The sequence below is a fragment of the Anomalospiza imberbis genome, chromosome 7 (genome assembly GCF_031753505.1).
Source record: "Anomalospiza imberbis isolate Cuckoo-Finch-1a 21T00152 chromosome 7, ASM3175350v1, whole genome shotgun sequence".
Classification (NCBI taxonomy): domain Eukaryota; kingdom Metazoa; phylum Chordata; class Aves; order Passeriformes; family Viduidae; genus Anomalospiza; species Anomalospiza imberbis.
This window is the reverse complement of record NC_089687.1, coordinates 15,455,502-15,477,052: the sequence shown is the minus strand read 5'-3', so window position 1 is coordinate 15,477,052 and position 21,551 is coordinate 15,455,502. Positions and strand designations below refer to the sequence as shown.

Here is a 21,551-nt window from a genome sequence, read left to right as displayed (position 1 = left end):
CACGAGGCTGGGCTGGGGTTTGTTCCAGGAGCTGCTCTTGGCATCAGGCGCCCGCCCTGCACTGTGCTGTGCCATGCTGTGCTCGCCATGCCCACCCGGGCTGGGGCTGGGGCTGGGCTTGACCTGGCTCCCTGGCCAAGGATGAATGGCACAGCTGCCATGGCCCTGAGCCTGCTCCCACTCCCAGGAAGCAGCCTTGACTTTGGGATGTTGCCTATGCTCCTGCCTGGGGTGGCAACACTATGGATGCCCCTGTCACGTCCTTGGATGGGTGCTGTATTCCCTGTGGCATGGGTGGGGGGTAAATGCTGCATTCCAGCCTCTTCCTGTGCCCTGTGTTGGACAGGGTGTTCAGGGACTAATCCTGGCTCTCTTCTGCTTCCTTGCAGGCTGTGACCCCCTGCTCCCCCACTGTCAACTATGAGCTGGTAAGTGACACATCCACTGTGAGCCATGGGTGACAGCCAGGGCTCTGGGGATGCTAGAGCATCCTGCTCTGGGTATGGGGCTTTCTCTGTCCCAGGGCTTCAGGACGTGAATCTTCCACCCTCAAAACCACAGGGGTCCTGAGCAGGGGGTAAGGGCACCCCCATTTTGATGCTGTGCCTCCCACCATTGCTGGCTGAAGGGCATCCCACAGCTGAGCAGCAAAAGTTGGAGCAGCCCAGCCATCACTCCAGGGATTCCTGGAGCTGGAGCTTTCAAGGAAGTGGGGCTTGTAGGATTGCTGAGAGGGACAGGGAGATAGGACGTGACCATCCAGGGCTCTGGGGTCCCCTGGCCTTCCCTCCCTGGCCAGAGCTGGGGCGGTTTCTTGCACACCCGGAGATGGCTGTACCAGATGTGGCTTTGGCTCAGGGCGCCCAAGGCCATGCATTTGAGCTCTTGTTATTGTCACCCTGTACTATTGTCTGTCCTAGGGGCCTTTAATAATCTGCTGGGGCCAGGGCGACGCAGGCTGTTCCCACCCTGTCCTCTCAGGACACGAGGAGAACAGCTGGATGCATCATCTCCGTTCACCCCGTCCTGGGGAGGGCAGGTGTGGGGGTACTGGGCAGACAGCCACAGTCCTTTGCCACACTGCTCCAGGCCATGGCTGGGCTCTGGGGGCACCAGGGCACTGGGATGTCGCCTGGAGCAGTGCCATGCCCAGCAAGAGGTTTGGGAAGCATGACAAAATGGTGCCTACCAGGCAGCATCTCGCCAGCAGAGCAGCTCCCCTGCCCCATCCCCATCCTGGTGATGCCTGTGGCAGCAGGCAGGGCAGGCACGTGGCAGCAGGGAGACTGGCATAGCCTGGGGCCAGTGCGGCAGCCCTTCCTTTTTGCTCCAGATGTGTGCCAAGGCTTGCTGGGGCAGGCACCGGGGAGAGGAGGCCCTGGCAGGGTTTCAGCTCAGGCTCGGCAGCCTGGCAGTGCCGCAATATCCGTGCCCGACATGGGGCCCTGGGCCGGGCAGCCCATAGCTAGGCAGGGATCTCACCTGAAAAGTGAGTGTAGGGGATGACCACCTGCAAGCTCTGAGAGCAGCGTGAGAGCCCAAGTGAGTGAGGGCATAGGGTATGAGTGGAACATGCTGCCTGCCCTGGGGCCCCGTGGCAGTTATCTGCCCCGGGTTTAATCTCTGCCTGCACCCCCCACCCCTGCCAACCTCCTTGGGCACTTATCAACAGCAAAAATATGTTGGCTTCGAGCTGGGACCGTTACTGTGGCTTTGGGAGGAAATTGAAAGGGTTTGCCCTGTCTCATGGATGGAAATGCCTGCTCTGGCCCTGCTGCCAAGAGTACAGCAGCCTGGTTTTGGGGGTGACTTCCAACCTCCTGGTCCCAACACTCCCATCTGGGGACCCACCCAGCTTTTTCTGTGCCATCCCCAGGCACCACAACCACCATTCCCAGATAGAGGTATCTGTCTCCTGCTTCCTATATTTGAGGTCCCCTGCCCCGCACTTTCCCCCACCCCAGGAAGTTAATTCCTGTCCCCAGCCTCCTTTCAGAGCTCTCTCCAGTGGCATGTCACCAAATTTCCCCCTGTTTTGAGCATCTCAGACCCTGGCTCTGCTCCCACTGGGGTCCTTCACTGGCCCTGTGGGATCAGGCTTATCTTGGGGAGCTGGTCCTGCTGGTGGCCAGTTGCCAGGCTGGGTGTGGGACTGCCCTGGGCTTGCCCTGTTGTTTACTTCCCAGCTGTAGGGTCTGACCATGGAGGATCCATCTGGAATCCTAGAGATGTGAGGGGCACCAGGTGTCCATCATGGAACAAGATCAGGGTTCAGCCAAATGCTTCCCATTGGCAACAGTGGTCCCGTGCCAGTGGTGGTGGCTGAGAGGCAGGATGGCAGCATCCTTGGTACCTGAGTATCCCAGCTCTGCACTTGCATTTTGGGTGATTCCCAGCCTTTAGGAAGAGAGGACAGGTTGGCAGGCAGGGAAGGGAACAGAACCGTGGTACATTTCCTAGGAAGCACCAGAAATAGCCAGGGGGAACTTTTGACCCTGGCCTCGCTCTGTGTGTGTGTGTGTGTGTGTGTGTCCCTCTCTCAACCTCTTCTCTCTTGCTTGCCTTGTTCTCACCCTCTCCTTGCTCCTGTCTGCAGCCATCCCTGGGGGAGAGCATCACCAAGCAGGTAGAAGTCCTGGTAAGTGCAACCAGTCATGGAGGCTGATCACTGCCTCAAGACCTCTTGTTGGGGGGTCACTCGTACCTGTGCCATTGCTGCAAGCACCCCCTGCAGCCAAAATCCCTCAGTCTGGAATGCTCCTGTAGTTTCCCAATGGAAAACTTGGGACCCTGAAGTCCTCTCTCCCTGCCAGCCAAGGTGATGGTGGCCATGCCAAAGGCCAAGTGAGATGCCTGGGGTTGGTGGCAGAGGTGGTGGTGGAGCCCAGCATACTGGGGGCTGAGGCTTTTGCTGCAAAGCTGACTTTCCTGTCTTGGAGCTGGGGATCTGTTATTTAATCTGTGGACATGAAATTGCTAAGACAGTGTAGACAAATGCACTGCCAAAGTCAACGTGGACAGCTTCCCCCCCGCCTGCAGCCAGCTTGCTGGCTTCACTGTGTGTTGGGACTGGTACCCAAGGGATGGAGGCATGATGGTTCCCATGAGGAAGAGGTTGAAAGCCTTCCTCACCTGAGAGCTGTCTTTTCCTAATCTCTTTGGTTGTCCAGGACATGTTTCCAGCCCTGAGAAAGAGCATCCTCAGAAAAATCCAGTTAGAAGCCTCCTTTGCTGGCTTTGCTGTCTTTCAGGGAAGTTTCTTGATATTTCTGAAGCCTTTCTTGTGCCTTTCTCCACCCTTTCCAAGCAGAAGGGACCTGCAGGTTTTGGGTGCTGCCAAGCTAGCTTGGGACTGGAAGGCACATTCTTGATGGGGTTGGCAGAGGGATCTTCAACCCAACAGGACTGGGACCAGCCTGTCCTGTGCTGGGCTGGACTGGGTTATACTGGTTTGGCTGGAGTCTCTCTCCATAGGGGACGTTTGCAAGGTCTCCCAGCCCAGCGGGCAGGAGTGTTTAATAACAGGAGTGCTTGCTCCTATCAGCTGATTGCAGGCTGACTCTTCCTCGTGCAGGAGCTGGCGGCAGAGAGGCAGCGCGGCTGCGGCTGGGGGGTGGGGAGCATGGCAGAGCCCGGGGAGCAGGGCAGAGCTCAAGGGCTCTCGCCAGGGCAGGGGACACTGGAGGGCCCTGGCTGTGGGCACCCGCTCTCCCGGGCCTGGAGGGTGCCAGGAGTGGACCTGCCATGGCGTGGAAATGGATTAGCAAGGGGCTCACTGCTATCCAGGTATGGGGAGGGAGAGGGGCTCTGGTGTCCCCATCATGCTTGCCCTCCTGTGCCTCAGTTTACCCATGTGGGAGCTGGGGATGATTCCTGGTTTCCCCATGTCAGCTCTCTGTTGGGAAAGGAGGTTGTTTTGGGAAGCTGCTGCAGCTGATGGGGCTCCCCTGGCTGGTGGGTGTGGGTGTGGGACCCCAGAGAACTCCATTATGGATGTTTGAGGCACTGCACAAGCCATGGTGGGGATCCCATCCTGATCACTGGTGGATGATGCAGGGATGAGCCCATATTCAGGTTCAGGCTTGTTCCATGCACCTTGGCTCTCCCAGGAAAGGTTTTACCTCTCTTTTTGTTGCCTTTTAACTCCTTATTTGCCCTCAGCATTCCTGGGGGTTTTCTGGGGTGAGCAGCCAATTTGGGACACCCTAAGGAAAAACTGGAGGGGAATTGTCACCACTGTTCACGCACCTCTGGGCACTGAGGCAAAGCTGCTGCCTTCTGGAACTGCTTTGGCTGGGAGGGTTGACATTGTCCCCAGGCCCCAGAATTGGTGAGCCTGGCTCTGCTCTGCAGGGCAATCTGACCTTGAGAGAGGCATGTAAGGCTGGTGGAGGGTAATGCTGGCTGTCCGTGGCAGCAGCTCTGGGAGTGCGCTGGGTGGGCAGAAGGTGGCAGGTGAAGGATGTCAGGGAAACTGCTCTCCCACCTCGTCATGTGCCCTTTGGTGTGCTGGTTGTGGGATGCTGCAGCCCTGAGGAGAGTAGCAGCTGTCTTGCAGCTCTGGGGACCAATGGGGCTTCCCGGGAATCAGCTGCAGGATGCATCTCTTATTTCTGATCTTCCAGGCGTGTTGCCTGCATGAGATGAGTCTTTAAATGACTTCTGCTTATTAGCTGGAGATACTAAAACTAATGAGGTGCAAGTGTGTTTTTCCTCAGCAGCTTTTTTTGGAAACCCTGCTTTGTTTTTCGGTCGAGGTCACAAAGTCACAGAGCAAGCCGGCTGCAGATGAAATTTTCGAAGTCGGAGAACATGCATAAATAGAAGTTTCCTGCTCCAAGAGCTCAAACATTTCCTCCAGGCGTTTGGCTCGGTGGAGCTGGGGCCAAAGCAAACTGTCGTGCCTGGCTGGCTCCTTGATGCCGCTTGGGCAGCAAACCTGCCCTGCTCCAAACAGGGCCAAAGCAGCTTTGTCCCACCAGGTGTGCCCCCAGCCTGACGGAGACAAGAGGGACTTGTGACATGCCTTAGACTGTGTCCACCTGCTCAGCATCCTCCCAAAAGGTCCTCTAGGACCCTTTGGCAAGGCACCAACCCCACAGTGCCCGTGGCAGCTGGTCCCAGCAGCACTGGGGTTGTGAGAGTTGGGTTTTGCATGTAGGATATGTCAAGCTGCTTTGCTATTGGGATGCTTGGTGGGCTTTGGACACAGGTGTGCAAGATCCCTGTGCTGGCTGTGGCTGGGTCATGACAGTAACTTGCTTTTCCTCTCTGGCTCTTTAGGATGCCACAAAATCCCCCAGGAGTGGGCAGTCACGCTGCAAAACATCCAGGTACTTGCCTCAGTTTCCCCTTCTGATGACTATCTCTGCTCTGCCTGAAGCTCCCTCCCACTGAGACCTGCTTCTCCAGAGGTGCTATACCTGGGAGATGCTCCAGTGAAGAAGACACAGAAGTTATGACCCACGAGGGTCCCCAAGATACCCCAAGAGGACTGGGAGCAGGGGACAGGCTGCAGGCAGCTGTGTCCCCATGTGTCCCAGCCTGTCTTGCAGGGTGGGGAAGGGTCCCTGTGTCCCCTCCCCGTGCCGTGTCTTGACAGTGGTCCCCTTCCTTGCCCAGAAGCATGAGCCTGACTGCAGCCATGGAGAGCAGCTGTGAGCTGGACCTGGTGTACATCACGGAGCGGATCATCGCTGTCTCCTACCCCAGCACAGCTGAGGAGCAGAGTTACTCCAGCAACCTCCGTGAAGTGGCCCACATGCTCAAGTCCAAGCATGGGAACAACTATGTGGTGAGGGGCACAGCCAGGTCCCTGTCAGGCTGATGGAGGGACTGGGGTGCTCAGCTGCTGGGGATGGGTACTTGCAGGGGCTGGATACTGCATCCTGGTCTCCGTCTGGGCTCTTTTGAGGGAGGGTCTTTGCACTATGCTGGAGAGATTTTTTTCTTCATGGAAGACTACCCATCCCTTTCAGACCTCCTGGGAGTTTTTGGTCATTGTATTGCCATGTGGCAAAATGTTACTCAGGGTAATGTGGCTGGGGAAGCCTCTCATAGCAGGATTTGGGAAGGCTTTGGGGTGAGGAAGAGGTGAGGTGCCAGCAAGGAAGATGTCCTCTCACTCTGTTTTTCATCTTCTCTAAAGCTTTTCAACCTCTCTGAGCGGAGACGTGATGTCAACAAACTTCACCCCAAGGTGGGTCACAGCTGTGAGAAGCAGGGAGGTCTCAGGGGCCTCAGGGCAGGCCTGTCTGCAGGACCAGTTCCCTGCTACAAGATGTCTATGGGAAAAAACAGCCACCTTTTCTATTCTATCTAGCTGGGAAAAACCCTGAGAAAAACACTGAGACTTCACACTGTGTTTGTGGTCTTTCAGCTTGACTCCCATTACCCTCCCAGTTCCCCCTGCTCAGCCCAAAACTGGCTGTTTGGAATCTTCTGGAGACCTCCCTAAGGCATTGTCCTCATCCCTCTGATAATGGGGGAGCCCTCAGAAGCTGAGCCAAGTAACCTGGGATGAGGGGCCTGAGATCTGGGACCACAGTGGCCTCCCTGGGCCAGGGATCTGGGCAGTGGGGTGCAGGGTTTGGGTTGGGAGGTTGCATGTCAGAGCAACACAGTAATGCCTACCGTGCCTATGTGCCCTGGGCTTTGCCCACTGGCAGGCAGGGAACTCCGCATGGGCGTGCCTGTGACCCCAGTCTGTTTGTTCCCCTGTTCAGGTGCTGGATTTTGGATGGCCTGACATGCACACCCCTGCACTGGAGAAGATCTGCAGCATTTGCAAAGCCATGGACACGTGGCTGAACGCAGCGGCACACAATGTGGTGGTGCTGCACAACAAGGTGGGCAGGACCCGTCACTGGGGCACAGCGCTGGGGGCACAGGGGCTCTGTGGGGCTGCAGGGATTGGGCTGAGCAGCCTCAGAGGCTGAGAGATGGAGAGAATGCGGTGGTTTGTGCTTTGGGGTGTGGGTAGGTCTCAGCACATATGTGTAGATTGGTGTGTGTCTAATAAGGGTTGGGGCATCTGTGGGCCGGTGTATGCTTATAGGGATCAGTGTGTGCCTCTGTGGGATGTCTGTGCCTGGGTGCTCACAGGCCCCTCTGCCCCTGTGACACCCCTTCTGCTGTGTGCCTGCAGGGGAACCGTGGCCGGTTGGGGGTGGTAGTGGCTGCCTACATGCACTACAGCAACATCTCAGCCAGGTGAGAGAGACAAGAGATCCTGGAGTGGCCATGGGGCTCACTGGTGACCTCCATGCCAGTGGTGCTGGGGTGCTGGTGCCAATACTTTCCTTCAGCTGCATCTGCCCTTTCATCCCCACAGTGCTGACCAGGCTCTGGACAGGTTTGCCATGAAGCGCTTCTATGAGGACAAGGTGGTGCCAGTGGGACAGCCATCCCAGAAGAGGTGGGTCCTGGCATGCCTTTGCAGGCTGGGTTTTTCCCCATAGGGTGGTTGGATGCAGGGGTCTGAGGTGGATGTTCCTCTGTGGGTTCTGCCCCTGAGCTGCCTGTCTGCCCTCCAGGTACATCCATTACTTCAGTGGGCTCCTCTCTGGCAGCATCAAGATGAACAACAAGCCCCTCTTCCTCCACCACGTCATCATGCACGGCATTCCCAACTTTGAGTCGAAAGGCGGTAGGTGCCCCCAGCTGCTTCCCCAGACTGCTGCTTCCCACACCCCCATCCCACACTGCCTGGCCAGGCTTGTCCTCCTTGGGGGATATTTTCCACCATTTCCTTGGCGATTTGAATTTCCCTTTTCCTTTCAGAGACTGTTCACTCATAATAGCAGGGTGCCACCCTTTTCTGGCAGAGATACCCTCAGAGGATGCCCTCCCTATGCTGGGCACTAACCTGAGCTGCAGGGTGACAGTGTTTTTCTGACAGCTTTTCCAAGGATGGCACCAGACTGGGGTTTGGGATGCAGTACTCTGTCTGGTGCGGGTACCTCACCCAGATCATCATCCCAGCCCTATCCCAACCCAGCACTTGCCCTAGGTCCTACAGGACCCAAACTGTGAGGGCTTTGCCCTTTCTCAGCTCATCCACAGCATCCTTTCTGCCCATTGCAGATGTTGCCCTTGGTCGGTGCGGGCTGCCTGGGGCAGGGAGCGGCTGTTTGCTTTGGCTCTCTCCCTGTTTGGATTTCTCCCCCCCCCCCCCCCCCCCCCCCCCCCCGCCCGTGACTAATCCCTCCCCTGGCCCCTCCGCCCAGCCGGCTAACAGCAGTGTGCCTTTTCTCTCCGCCTTGATGTCTTCCAGGTTGTCGGCCCTTCCTGAAAATCTACCAGGCCATGCAGCCCGTCTACACCTCAGGAATCTAGTAACTATCTCCTCTCCATGGGGCTTTCCTCCTGCCCAGCATGGGGGGCATGGCAAGCGGGGGAGGATGGAGGAGATCAAGGACAAGTCCCCTGTGCTCTTGTACTCTGTGCTTGGTCCATTTAGGGACCAGGGGAAAAAAGAGGGTTCCTTTTTTTCGGAGGTTGTAACTGGCTGTACTGGGCCATACTGGACCCTTCTGCTGAGAGGGCTGTAGTGACTCCGCATATCAGCAGAGGGAGCCTGGGGCTGCGCAGAGCCTGGGGCTGGGTGTCCCCAGAGGGAGTGGGGAATGGGATGGGGACATCTGGGAGATGAAGGCATTTCTTCTCTCCCTGCTTACAGAACTGCTCTTCCTGCCTGGATTAGTCCGCACAGATCACAGAGTATTCTTAGTTGGAAGGGACCCACAAGGATCATTGAGTTAAACTCTGAAGTAAATGGCCCATATGGGGATTGAACCCACAACCTTGGTGTAATTAGCACCATGCTCTGACCAGCTGAGCTAATATCCTCTCTTTCTCCAAAAAAAAGATTTTCCCCTTGTTTTAATCTCCACACAAGTTTTTTGATGCTGATCCTGGGAGCAGGCACTGGCAGAAGGAAAGCAGGAGTTGATTTCTCCGGCCTCCAAGACACTTTGCCAGCACCACATCCCAGTCTGGGTGGGACTACTGGCTCCTGGTCTCCCTGGAGGGAACAGAGCACTTCACCTTTAAAATATTCCCATCTCAACCCCCAGGACCAGGATCTCACTTCTGTACAGCCATGGGTTCCCATTAGCTGAGATTTACTGCCATCCCAGCCTTGCCTTTCAGCTTTTAATAGACTGTTTATGGGATGCCTGTAATAAACTCCAGGTTTATCTTGCCTGTGAAATCCAACTCCTTTCTTCCCTTGTTCCTCGCTGCTGACGCCACTGCCCGTCGGCAGCCTGTCGGCAGTGCACTGGGAGGGAGGGGGGGGGCTTCCCACAGGGAAACTGAGGCAGGGAGAAGAGTCTTCCCAGAGATTTCTCCCTCTGTGTCCTAAGCCCCAGTTGAGCTGGGTGGATGGCTGATAGCCTAGCCTCGGCGCTTGGAACCTGGGCAAACCCTCCCATCCAGCAGTTTTTGCAGCCTTGCTGAGCTCTGCCTCAGTTTCCCTTTCCCATCCTGCTTCCACCTGGGAATGGGTGCCCCTTGAGGTGATGGATGGGACCCCTCCTCCCCCCACCCCAGTCACAGGGAGGGCAAGCTCTGTGCTTTGCACCTTTTCTGCTTGGATTTGGGTGGAAGGGCTGGTTGAGGTGGTGCTAGGAGTTTTCTTGGGGGGGGGGGGGGGGTCTCTGCACCACAGCTCACATCCTCCTGCTGTTCCTCTCTGCAGCAATGTGCAAGGAGACAGCCAGACGGGCATCTGCATCACCATTGAGCCTGGCTTGCTGCTGAAGGGTGATATCTTGGTAAGGATCGTCAGCTCAGCTCCTGGCATAGGAAGGAGACAGGGGTTGTGTGCTTGCCTTGCCTCAGAACCCCCAGATTCCCCCTTGTCCAGATGTGGGGGCTTATCCTGATGGCCCATCCCTGTTCCCCTCTGCAGCTGAAGTGCTACCACAAGAAGTTTCGCAGCCCTACCCGTGACGTGATTTTCCGTGTGCAGTTCCACACGTGTGCCGTGCATGATCTTGATGTCGTCTTTGGCAAGGAGGACCTGGATGAGGCCTTCAGAGGTAACCGCCCTGGCACTTCCCTGCTCCAAACTACCTCATCCTCCTGCCCCCTGGTATCATCATGGAAACACGTGGGCACCCATCCCAGATCCACCCCCGCCAAAACAGGGCACCCCTTCTCCATCTGCAGGGTGTGGTGCTGCTTGGGAAGTGGTGGCACCATCATCCCTTTCAGTGCCAAAGCCATTACTGGTGCAGAGGGGCTGCCTCCGGATTGTTCTGGGGGGTAAGATTCACTGCCCCATGCAGGGATATATATTCCCTAGCAGCTCCTAGCCTTAAGCTGGTCTGCAGGCGTGTTTGGGGTGACTGGCTACTCCTGGAGCTATGGATGGAAATAATCTCTTTATTCTGCTCTCTCCTTGCCAGATGACCGCTTCCCTGAGTATGGGAAGGTGGAGTTTGTGTTTTCCTATGGCCCCGAGAAGATCCAAGGTATGGCTGGCTCATTGCCATGGGGGTTTGGAGATGGATGCTGTCTCCTTTCCTTCTGCTCAGCTGTATCCCTTGCTCCCTCCCTTGTGACCTCCACCTGCCCTATTGCAGTCCCTTTGTCACCAGGGTAGGGTGAGGCATCCAGGCAGTAAGGCTGATCTAGGAGCACCCATGGATAGCCCCATCTTTCTCGCTCTCTTCCCCAGGAGGCTGCTCTCCAAAGCCCTTGCTGGCCCAGGAGAGATGGAAGGAATGTTTGGGAATGAAGGACTCCCTTGCTCAGAAAGTCCAGACCCATGGACACACTGCCAGTCTGTGTGCTGGTCTCTAGGCAATCCCAAAAGCCCCAGGCAGTCTTGCACACCTTGTTCGTGAGTCTTGATGTACATCTTGTGCTCATCCATTTCTCGATGCTGCCTTTCCTACAGGAGTCTCCTGCCTTGCCCTATGGCTCCTGCACTTTTTTCCTTGCATGCACTTTTCTCTACCTATTCCCTCGTCCCATCCTTGCTGGTTCCATTGTCATCCTACCTGACCATCCTGCCTCCTTCCAGGCATGGAGCATCTGGAGAATGGGCCCAGTGTTTCTGTGGACTACAACACGTCTGACCCACTCATCCGGTGGGACTCCTACGAGAACTTCAACATCCAGCGAGAGGAGAGTGCAGAGGGGGCCTGGGCTGAGCCACCCCTGCCCAGCAAGCACCTGGAGAAAGGTTAGGGCTCACAAGATGGTCGGCCAAAGTGTCCACATGGAAATATCCACTACCCCAGGACACGGGACACTGCTGGGCAGCAGAGCTGGGGACAGGTGGCTGGTGATGGGAGCAATGTGGCCATGGGTTGGATGAGCAAGATCTCGTGGACTTTGCCTTCTGCCACAGTGCCAGAGAGCTTAGGTTCTTTGCAGCACTTAGCTGTCAACGTGCTGTTTGCACAAGCAGAGTCCAGCCTTAGTTTATGCCCCAGAGCTTTAGGAAATCCAAACCCCATGTCTGCAGGACCATTAGGTATCCCAGCTACTGCGTCACGCTGCAAGCATGGCAGGATGTAGATGTAGTTACCCCTAGGGATGAAGATGTCTTACTGGCCTTCGAGGGTCTGCTGCATCTCTCAGAGCTGGGATAAGCCCTTTGTGCACCCATTTTATTGCAGCAAGTTGACTGCTGTCACCCACTTGGCAGGAATGGGCAGTACTTGTATGTCGAAGGGTGATGGGCCCCTGTCCTGGAGGCAAGGCCACCCGTGGCCAAGCAGATGCCTGGGCTTTCCTGGCCAGATCTGGAGAGACGTTCCTGGAGCAGGGACAGCTGCAGTCCCTGATGTCCCTGAAGGTCACCGGCTGCTTCGAGTGGGAGCAGTGGATGGCAGTGCTCACAGTGGAGGGTGGGGGCTCTGGGTGCTTGGGACAGGCGAGAGTGTCTCTCCTTGGCACAGGGCAGTAAACAGGCAACCCGTGATGTGCAGGCTCAGCTGTGGGCTATGTGCAGGCTGGGGAGCTGTGGGTCCAGCCTCAAGCTGGCAAGACTGCCTGGCAGTCCCCTCTTGCCTGCAGAGACCTGAGTGCCTCATTGCATGTGTTCCCCTCTGGACCCTGGGCCAAAGCTTCTGCACCCCAGCCACTCACAGGACTGCAGGGGTACCCCAGGACTCACCTCTGTACTTTTGTGGGGGTCTTGGTGAATATTGGGGCTGCAGAAGTACCCCAGGGTTCCTCTCCATTCCCCTTTAGGGGTCTTGGCAGGTGTCAGGGCTCCATGCACTGACTGAGCTGTCATCTGTGCCAGGAAGGGTGGCAATAGGGAATGAAGGCACCTTGAATTTGTAAACACTGCCCCAGTTTGGAGATGAGCTGGGACTGTGAAAGGGTGAAGCTGCAGGCAGAAGGCTGCCCTCTGACCCCTGCCAGCAGAAGCAGCTGCAAGAAGCCCATCTATAAGGGGTCTTTCCCAGCTGTCCCGTGGGACACTTTGAGCAGTGGTGGTGGGAGTCAGAGTGGGCTCGAGGGGCTCCCATCTTTTTCCCTCTCTGTTGTCACTTTTCCTCTTTTCCAGCCTGTCCCAAGCCAGGATGGGGACTCTGGTGTCTGGTTGTGCAGGGGGGGTCCCTGTTTATGGTCGTTCTTGCCTTATTTGGTCAGGGAATTGCACGCCACATTTTTGGCACCACCAGGCGTGAGCAAGCGGCGTCTGGGGGCGGAGGGGGGTGAGGTTGGCACCAGGACCCACGCTGAGCTGGGATCAGCCGCTGCTCCTTGTCCCCGCCACTGTCCGTCCTGCCACCCGGTGAAGGCTCCCCACAGACGGTCGCTGCAGCCTGGGCCAGCGGGATCGGGATCGCCTGCCAAACGGTGGGTTTCCCCATGCCGCGTCTCTGCTGGCCACAGCCGCTCTCAGTGGAGGTGGATGCCCTTTCTCCAGCAGCTTTGTCTCAGCATGGAGCACCCATAAGGGCTGGGGGGTGCCTGCCAGGGTGGGATGGTCCTGTGGGACCCCAGAGCTGGAGGGGCAGGTGGGTGGCTGGGGATGGTGCCTGTCCTGGCATTCCCCTCACCTCTGCTGTGCTTATGTGTGGGGACTTGGAGAAGGGGAAACTCATTTGCAGTGGGGTCATCGGTTGACTAAGTTCTTCCAGAGCAGGGGGCATGAGAGGGGGATCTGTACCATCATATTTTGCTCTCTGGCTGAGGGGACACAGCTGGATTCAACAGGCTCTCAGAGAGCCACTTCCATGGGACAGGCTGGCCCCATCAGCGAACTCGCCCTCCTGCTTTACTCAGGCAGGGTTTCTGCTGCCCATCATGTTTGGGCTGTCCCGTGGTCCTTAGGGAGAGTGGTGTATGCAGGGATGCCCCCACAGCCTGTCCTTCTGCCCCTCAGCCATGTCTGCACAGCCTGGAGAAGGCAAGTGCTCTGCCTGCCCTCCTTCCTCTTCCTTGAAGGGGCTTTGGGGTCAGTGGTGGCTGCTTGGCGGGTTCCTGCTGCAGTCCCCATGGCCATTGATTGGCTGAGGGTGTTTGAAGGCTGAAGGTGATGGCATGCTTCATCATCTGGCTGTTTTTGTGGTTGCCAGCACTGTGGTAGCTCTCCTTGGGGTGCCAGGCTGGCTCCAGAGAGGCAGGAGGAGGCCGGCAGCTGGATGTGGCACTGCTGGGCTTGCAGCTGGTTGGAAGATCACTGCAGAGAAATTTTGGGGTACTGCAGATGCTTTAACTCTGTCTAGAGGTAATTTATGGCCTGGTTTGGTTTTGCTGAGAAAACCAGTGCTGATGGAGAACAGGGTGCTGTGGCTGGCATGGAGTCAGTGGACAGGTTGTCCTCAAGGTCTGGATATGTGACTGTTGTGGGGGGACCCCAAGCTCTGCCATCCCGGGGTGGTGTGAGAAAATGTGAAATAGGTACAGCAGCTCCTTGTAACCACTGGTACTTGGACCCACCCTGGGCTGGCACTGCCTGCCCTGTCTCTTTACCAGGCTGGGAAGAGAGTGGCCAGGGCCTGGCCAAATCCAACATCTCTGAGAGAGTTGCTAAATCCCCACCTGAGTCATAGTTCTGGCATAGGGCTCCCCTGCAGCTCATCCCTGTCATTCCACACATCCCCACTCGCAGGGCAGGGCTGGCTGGGGTGGGGACTGGGATGAGCATCCCACCCTTCCAGGGAGGGGAGGTCACATCAGAGCCTGAATCACATGTGGCAAAGGTCAGGGGGTCCTGGAGCCCCACAAATGATCCTGTGCTTTTCCATGCAGGAGAAAGTCCCTTGATGGGGTTGCTGTCATCTCTTTGTCCCCCAAGAGGGCCACCATCTCATGGCGTACACCTTTTCTAGTGGGGGAAAATTCTGTCCCACTTATCAGGAGGGGCTGAGGCTGCCCAGGAGGGCAGGCCAGGCTGTGCAGAGGTGTAGAGCCAAATGGTCCAGGCCAGAGCTGTTAAATCCATTGCTGGAGCTGCTGGCAGGCTGCTGCTCTCCCCCGGTGGCTGGATCGGTCCCTAGGCCAGGCTCGGTGGGGAGGGGGGCCACTGGCTCTCCTCTTGCCTTCACCAGCTGACTAAAGCTGAAGGAATTCACTTCCCCTTCCTTATTCTGCCCCTCTCCGCTGCTCTCTGCTCCATCTGCTGCAAGGTAAGGGTATGTTGAGGTGAGCATTTTGGAGGACAGTGGGGATCTGCATGGGCTGGATGGGAATTCACAGGGAGTGTCCCCCTTGCTTCTGATTATTCCCCATGGGTGAAATGCTGGGGCATCTACGGGCTTGGCTAGACATTGCAGCTGGAGTGTGGCTATTCCCAGGGCAGAATCTGTCCTCTGACATGGTATTTGGGGTTGCCATATAGGGTGGGGGGTGGGGTGTGTTCCCACTGGGACCAGGAACCAGGCAGGGCTGGGATGCAGGGAAAGAGAGACCAGCTGGTAGAAACTCAGCCCCTTCTCTTCCCCCTTTAAACTGTCCTTGAAGTCAAAACTCGTAGCAGTTCTGTGCTTAGGTCTGGGGTTGTCCCACGGCAGGAGTGGGGAGCTCTGTCTCTGTCCTCCTGCAGCCGAGACAGCCGGGACAAAAAATAAGCAAACTTCGGAGGTTTTGGAAGGACGCTGGCTTGGCTTGTGGTATCATCTGGGAGCAAACAGGGTTGTGAGTCAGGGGGCCGGCTGGAAACAGTGCTCTCATCCCCTGCCGTCATCCATGGGGGTGTGGGAAACACGCGGTTTGGGGGATTAGAGTGGAGGGAGCCTCACGTTTTGCTGAGAGTATTGGATCAATTGAGGAGTGGAGTCCTGAGCATGGGTTCAGGCAGGGGCCTGGATGTGGGGTGGGCTTGCTGTCATCTGGACGAGCAAATTGTGAGCACCATTCCAGCATGGATTTTACTTGGGGTGGAGCAGTCTGGAGTGGATAGGATCATGCCATACCTCATGTCACAGAGCAGGGCAGTGTGTACATCCCGAAAACAGGGCTGGAATGTCCGTGCTACGCTCGTGGTGCTGGCAGGGCAGGCAAGGGCAGTGTGAAAATGGGTCGGCAGAGTCGGTGGCTTGTCCATGGCTGGTTTCCACCCCTCGTTAGCTGTGTAGTTATTTCAGATGGAGAAACTCAAGTCTCCAGCAAGACACTTGAATTTGCAGACCCGTCTGGGTTTCAGCATCATGTGTGGTTTGGAAGGACATCTCCACCCTGAATGTGTCTCTGCTCTTTGGGGACAGGTGTGACGCATGCACACAGGATCTGGGCAGGGCTGGGTGTCTCAAATGAGGGGGTCACCCAGTGGGGTGATGCTCAGTGGACGGTGCAAGGTGGGCAGGCTGTCCAGCTGTCCGGCTGTCTGTCCTGCCTAGGAAACAGTTAACGCGGCGGAGCCCTGCCTGTGGAGGAAGTAGTTAATATTCATAGCTGGAAGCTGTCTGTCTGGCTGTCCTCTCTCCATGGCTCCCACCCTCTCCGCACCTCACTGAGGTTAACTCGGGCTGGGGCTGGAGCTTGGGCGGCCCCGCCGCCCTCCCCGCGCCGCTCCCCTTCCCCTCCCGCTCCTCCCTGTGGTCCCTGTGTGGTCTGGGGCGGAGGGGAGCACAGCCGCACCTCCTCGTCTCCATCCCACTCCATCCCATCTCCGGCCTCTCCCACCTTCGGCTCCTCCATCCTCTCCTCCAGCTCCCCGTGTCCCGGGTTCCCGTATCCCACCCCTTCCGGCGCCCCGCCGCCGTCCGGGTACCCCTCTCGCGGCCCCGCGGGACACGGCGCTGGGAAGGGAATAGCTCCCTCCGCGAGAGGGAAAGCAAAGCCAAAGGGACAAACGCCAACCCAAGGCAGCTCCAGGCCGTCGGCTCCTGTCCTGGACGGACACACGGGGCTGGCTGTGGACACCGTTGGAGCTGCCACCACACCGGGTGCCCCTAGAAGGCTCTGGTGCTGGAAGGGGTGAAGGAAAGGGATTTCGCTGCCTGCTCCTTCCCTTCGCCTCGGATCATTTAATCCCCGTCCCTTTTGGTAAGTCCTGACTTTGCTTCTCTTTGATCTGGGGGCTGGGTGGTGAATTCATGGTTGTGTCGACCCACGGCTTGGACTGGGGTTGCTCTGTGCCGTCATATCTAGTTACAGGATAAAACCAGAGATAAGGAGGCTAAACTATTCGCTGTGAGAGTCTGCTCACACCCTACATCCTGCAAAGGGTCCCGGGACCCCAGGGTCTTCCCTGCGGGCTGATGCTCCACAAATGCACTGGGGCCAGGTCTCTGAGTGGGGAGTGGAGGCAGCAGGTGGGATGCTGCTGGAGGCACGACAGGGGGAGACACGGTGATGCCTCAGCCTTATCTTCCACGCCGGTGCAGAGCTGTGGACAGGATTTGGGATTCTGGGGATGCGAGCTCAGCCCCTTGGTACTGTCACACTTGTCCTGGACCAGTTTTTTTACTGGGTGTAGCCACAGAATGCTGGAGAGAGAGGACAGAGCATTTCTCCTTTAGGGCAGCGAGCCTGGCAGCAGGGCTGGGACCAGGCAGGGCTCAGTGCTTCCCGCAGCTGCCTCCGTACAGCTGGAGCAGATAGAGCCATGGCAGAGCTGCGTCCGGGGCTGAGCCCAGGGCAAACCCAGCCCACGATGGGATGGCACAGTCTGCCAGGCAGGAGCTACTCCGACCTTCAGGAATGAAATCTGACCTTGCTGGGAGCTGCAGACTCTTTGTAAATGTGTTGCTGAGAGCCTGCTGCTTTGAGGGTGGCTGGTTTGGCTAAGATGTTCTATTCCATTATCCCTTAGATTTTTTTAAAATTTTTATTTTGTTTTGTTTTGTTTTATATTCAACTTCTCAGGTGACAAACAATAGACAGTCATATGGAGATAGTGTGGCCCAGGGATAGTGGAGGAGGCTTTGGAGTGGCAGCGAATAGCAGGATTTGTCTCGTGGCATCAGAGCCCAGGAGGTACATGGGGTTGAGGACACGATAAACAATCAGGTGTGGGGCAGAGCAATTGTAGGACAAGGGCTTGGCTGATGGCTGAGCTGTCACAGGCTGTTCCTTGCTTACTACCCTGTTTCTGCTCTCGAGGGGGTGGCCACCAGCCCCTATATGTCCCTTCCTCCCCAGAGGTTCTGGGGAAGGTGGGACATAGCAGTGGGGGCTTTCTGTCTCTGCCATGAACTGCATTGTGCCCCATCCGGAGACATGTCTCCCAGCCATGGGGCAGTACCCAGCCCAAAGAGTAATTAAAGCCTTTCCTGTCTATTTTCTCCCTTGGAAGCATGTGGTTACATTTGTATTTATTTATTCCCTTTTCCTTTCTATTCCTCTGTCGTTGTTCTCCCAGCCCCCATCCTGGCTTTTGCCCTATTTCTTGATACCAGCCAGCACCCATCACTGCCTTCAGAGAGGAGGGCTGTGCCTTTCCTCCGTCTCCAAGCAGCCTGTCCAGCATTGACACTGCCCCTGGATATGCTGCTTTTTTCTTTTTCCCTCCATGGAAAGGGCTTCCCTCCCTCTCTTCCCCTTTTCCCCAGTATGGGAGGTATTGTGGAGACAAATGCTACTGGCTCCTGGCTTTACTGGCTGGATGAAGAAACTCTGAGTCTCTGGGAGAAATTCTCACTCTTTCCCATACCAAGTGCCCAGAGAGGACCTTGCTGCGTGGTCCTGAGACATCTTCAAGCCAACAGGAGGCTTTGAGGCTCAACTGCCTCCTTGGGATACTGCCAGTGGGGATTCAGGAGTGGAAAATCAGCAACAAGGAGAGGGCCCTGACTTTGTAGGACTTGGGTTCAGTGTTATTACCCTCCTCTGCTTTGTGGTGAGGAGGGTTGTTGGTGTGGGAGCTGCCGGGGTGCGGGTGCGGCGGCGTGGGACTGGTTAAGCTGTCCCGGCTCGGAAGTGTTTTGCTTGCAGATAGGACCGCTCTGATTTCACACTATCGTGTTAGGGCCGTCTTCCGTCCCTGAGTCAGCTGCCTGGCCCCCCGCCAAGGAAGAGTCATTTTTTCCTCCAAAAGAAAGTGTTTAACACTGCTCACAGGACCTTCCAGGAAACCTCGTCAGGGAGCTGGAAAAACAAGAGTCTGCAGCCTGGTCTGTGCTGCTTTGGCAGAGGGGGTTGTAGCTTGGGAACTATTCCCATTGCTGTCAGTGGCCACGGTCCCTCTGTTATCCCCAAAATCTGTCTGCCCCACTTGGAAAGGTTTAAAGGGTGCAGCTGGTTGTGGTGTTGGTGATGACGGGTGTGATGGAAACTGGGGGGCTCAGAACTGGAGTGCAGGATTATTGGTGATGATGCTGCCATGCCCTGGCTGCCCCTCATGCTTTTGGGGCTGTGGAGCAGAGCCAGCTGCCCACACTGTACTTGAATCATGGTGCCAGGAGCTTCCCGTGGAGGAGATGCTGCATGCTCAGGATTGAGCAGTGGCACTATCGGTGTGGAAGCTCTAGGGCAGGTTGACCTGGCCTGAGGGAGGGAAGGGAAAGAACAGAAAGGGTGGGAGCCTGTCTGTAGTCAGGGAAGAAAAAGTCAAGGATGTCTCTCTGGCTGGATCCATGCATCATCTGGGAGGAGAGTGGGCAGGGAGAGGGAAGGTGGGTCTGTGGTTCATCTGTCCTTCACCCATGGGCTGAGTACATCCATCCAGCTGGAGACACAAAGAGCTACGAGGCCGCATACTGACTGCCTCCACCCGTCCTCCTACGGCCTGTGGTGCATCTCCTCCACCCTCCCTTTTTGCCTCCCTGGTGCCACATGGCCCTTTGAAGTTGGACGAGCCCTGCGGAACAGCAATCGCTGACTGTGTGGGTAGCCCCGGCCCTTGCCAGCCATGGAGGAGAATTGCCAGGAATGATGCCTGGAAACAGTGCATGGGATATTTGGTGGATCCCAGTGGAGCTGGGAGTGCTTGCGTGCGAATCGGGGGGCTGTGGGAGCATGGGGTTGGGGAGGACCTGGCTGCGATGTCTCTGCATGGTGGCGCCGGTGGGAGTGTGGAGGGTGCCGAGGAGACATCGATGGTGGTCGTTAAGTGTTCTGGCACACGGAAGAAATCGAAATCACCGGCTAATGGGACCCATTAGCTCCATGCAGAGAGCCAGCAATTGATCTGGGGTCTCGTGTTCATTTCTCCCCTTGCAGAGGTTGGGCACACACAAGGGCCCCTGGATGGGAGCCTCTACGCTAAAGTGAAGAAGAAAGACTCCCTCCACGGCAGCACCGGTGCCGTCAACGCTGCCCGACTCCCGCTTTCGGCAGCACCCAACCACGTCGAGCACACACTGTCAGTGAGCAGCGACTCGGGCAACTCCACCGCCTCCACCAAGACCGACCGGACCGATGAGCCGGGGGTGACCGGGGCACCCAGTGGCCAGGCGGTGCTGAGTCCTGAGGAGAAGCAGGAGCTGGATCGTCTCCTTGTTGGCTTTGGCTTGGAGAGTGTGCCGCCCATGCACAACCACGTGCCCGGCCCTGTGCCGGCACGCCTGCCCACCATGCCGGGCCGCCACGTGGTGCCGGCTCAGGTGCACGTCAATGGGAATGCTGCAGCGCTGGTGGCTGAGCGGGAGACGGATATCTTGGATGATGAGCTGCCCAACCAAGATGGGCACAGTGTGGGCAGCCTGGGCACGCTCTCCTCCTTGGATGGCACCACCACTGCCAGTGAGACCGGCTACCAGGAGGCACCCCGGGTGGGCAGCCTGTCCTCCCTGCCCAATGGCCCCTCGAGCTGCAATGGGGCTGAGAAGCTGCTGAAAGAGGGGCTGTACGATAGCGAGCCGCTCTCCAATGGTGGCTACCCCTACAACAACCAGAACACCCTGATGGGCCACCACCTCCGTGACACGTTGCCTTCCTTGCGGCCCTCGGCATCCACTCAGGAGCACCTGGCTGGCTACCCACAGCGCCTACCGGGCTCCCATGCCCCAGGGTGGCTCCAGCCTCAGCCACTGCCCAGCTCCCAGCCCTACCTGTATGCCTATGACCACCCCGGAACCTACCGCTCCCGGTCCTTCCCGGCAGTGGACACTGCCAAGTACGACGTGAACCCGGCGCTGCCCCAGGCCCCGGCTCGCAGTACCAGCAGCCGGGAGGCTGTGCAGAGGGGCTTGAATTCCTGGCAGCAGCAAGGAGGAAGCCGGCCACCTTCCCGACTGCAGGAGGGTGGCATGGAGAGCCACAGCCCCAGCATCTCTAGCTGCAGCCCCCAGCCCAGCCCGCTGCAGACGGTGCCCCCACACAGCCACAGCATGCCTGAATTCCCCCGGGCGCCCTCTCGCCGGGAGATTGAGCAGTCCATTGAAGCACTGGATGTCCTCATGCTGGACCTCGCACCTGCTGTCCACAAGTCGCAGAGTGTGCCTGCCACCTCCCGTCAGGACAAGCCAGCCGGACCCCTGCCCTCCTCCCTTTCGACCCAGCCCATTGCTGGTCTCTACGCCCGGCCAACTCCACAGGTGGCCCAGCCGAGGTCATTTGGCACGTCTGTGAGCCCCGTGGTCTCTGAGCCCGGGGGCAAAGCCTATTCTCCTGGAGAGCTGGACTATGGGGTGCATGATTATCGGGAAACCTATTCACCATACAGCTACCAGCTGGCACCGCTGCCAGAGCCCAGGAGCTACAGCCATGCCCCGGCCGGAGCACAGATGGGCACTGTCCCACTCAGCACCTCGTGCTACAGCCCTGTGGGATCTCAGCAGCAACTCACCTCCTCCCCACCTTCCCCCACTGTCCCAGCACAAAACCAGATGCCCCTGAAGGGACCGGAGAGCTATGAAGACCTGTCGAGGTCAGCAGAAGAGCCCTTGAATCTGGAGGGTCTGGTGGCGCACAGGGTGGCAGGTAGGATCCTTTGGTTCCTTGTGGGGATGGGGAGGATTGCATGTCCCGAGGTGCTGGAGCACACGGGGGTGGCATGCATGGTAGAGCTAGGGATAAGTGATGTGGAGATTCCTTGTCCATGCTGGATCTGGGTTTGGGATTGAGTCACCTGCCATGGAGACATCCAGGGCAGGGGAGCAGCCTGTGCTGCTCTTCTTTGCTGAGATCCTCCTTTGCAGCTTGCTGTCTGCAGCAGCATTGCCCAGAGGTGGGAAGGGGTGCCTGAGGGT

At 57.5% G+C, this 21,551-nt stretch overlaps 1 protein-coding gene across 21 annotated transcripts in view; it reads left to right on the top strand.

Moving 5' to 3' along the window:
* The window catches only part of TNS1 (tensin 1), a 62,596-nt gene that overhangs the window by 19,236 nt on the left and 21,809 nt on the right, over positions 1-21,551 (top strand). For 10 of the 21 annotated variants that reach the window (XM_068195522.1, XM_068195516.1, XM_068195537.1 and 7 more), the window contains 15 exons: positions 390-428; positions 2,597-2,638; positions 5,284-5,333; positions 5,623-5,794; positions 6,149-6,199; positions 6,726-6,848; positions 7,148-7,212; positions 7,334-7,417; positions 7,536-7,648; positions 8,276-8,336; positions 9,704-9,779; positions 9,917-10,046; positions 10,416-10,481; positions 11,036-11,197; positions 19,582-21,282. In XM_068195522.1, coding sequence (XP_068051623.1) covers positions 390-428; positions 2,597-2,638; positions 5,284-5,333; positions 5,623-5,794; positions 6,149-6,199; positions 6,726-6,848; positions 7,148-7,212; positions 7,334-7,417; positions 7,536-7,648; positions 8,276-8,336; positions 9,704-9,779; positions 9,917-10,046; positions 10,416-10,481; positions 11,036-11,197; positions 19,582-21,282 — 2,935 coding nt within the window. The remainder of the gene's footprint in view (positions 1-389; positions 429-2,596; positions 2,639-5,283; positions 5,334-5,622; positions 5,795-6,148; positions 6,200-6,725; positions 6,849-7,147; positions 7,213-7,333; positions 7,418-7,535; positions 7,649-8,275; positions 8,337-9,703; positions 9,780-9,916; positions 10,047-10,415; positions 10,482-11,035; positions 11,198-19,581; positions 21,283-21,551) is intronic. The other 11 variants (XM_068195519.1, XM_068195532.1, XM_068195525.1 and 8 more) reach the window with 4 other exon arrangements.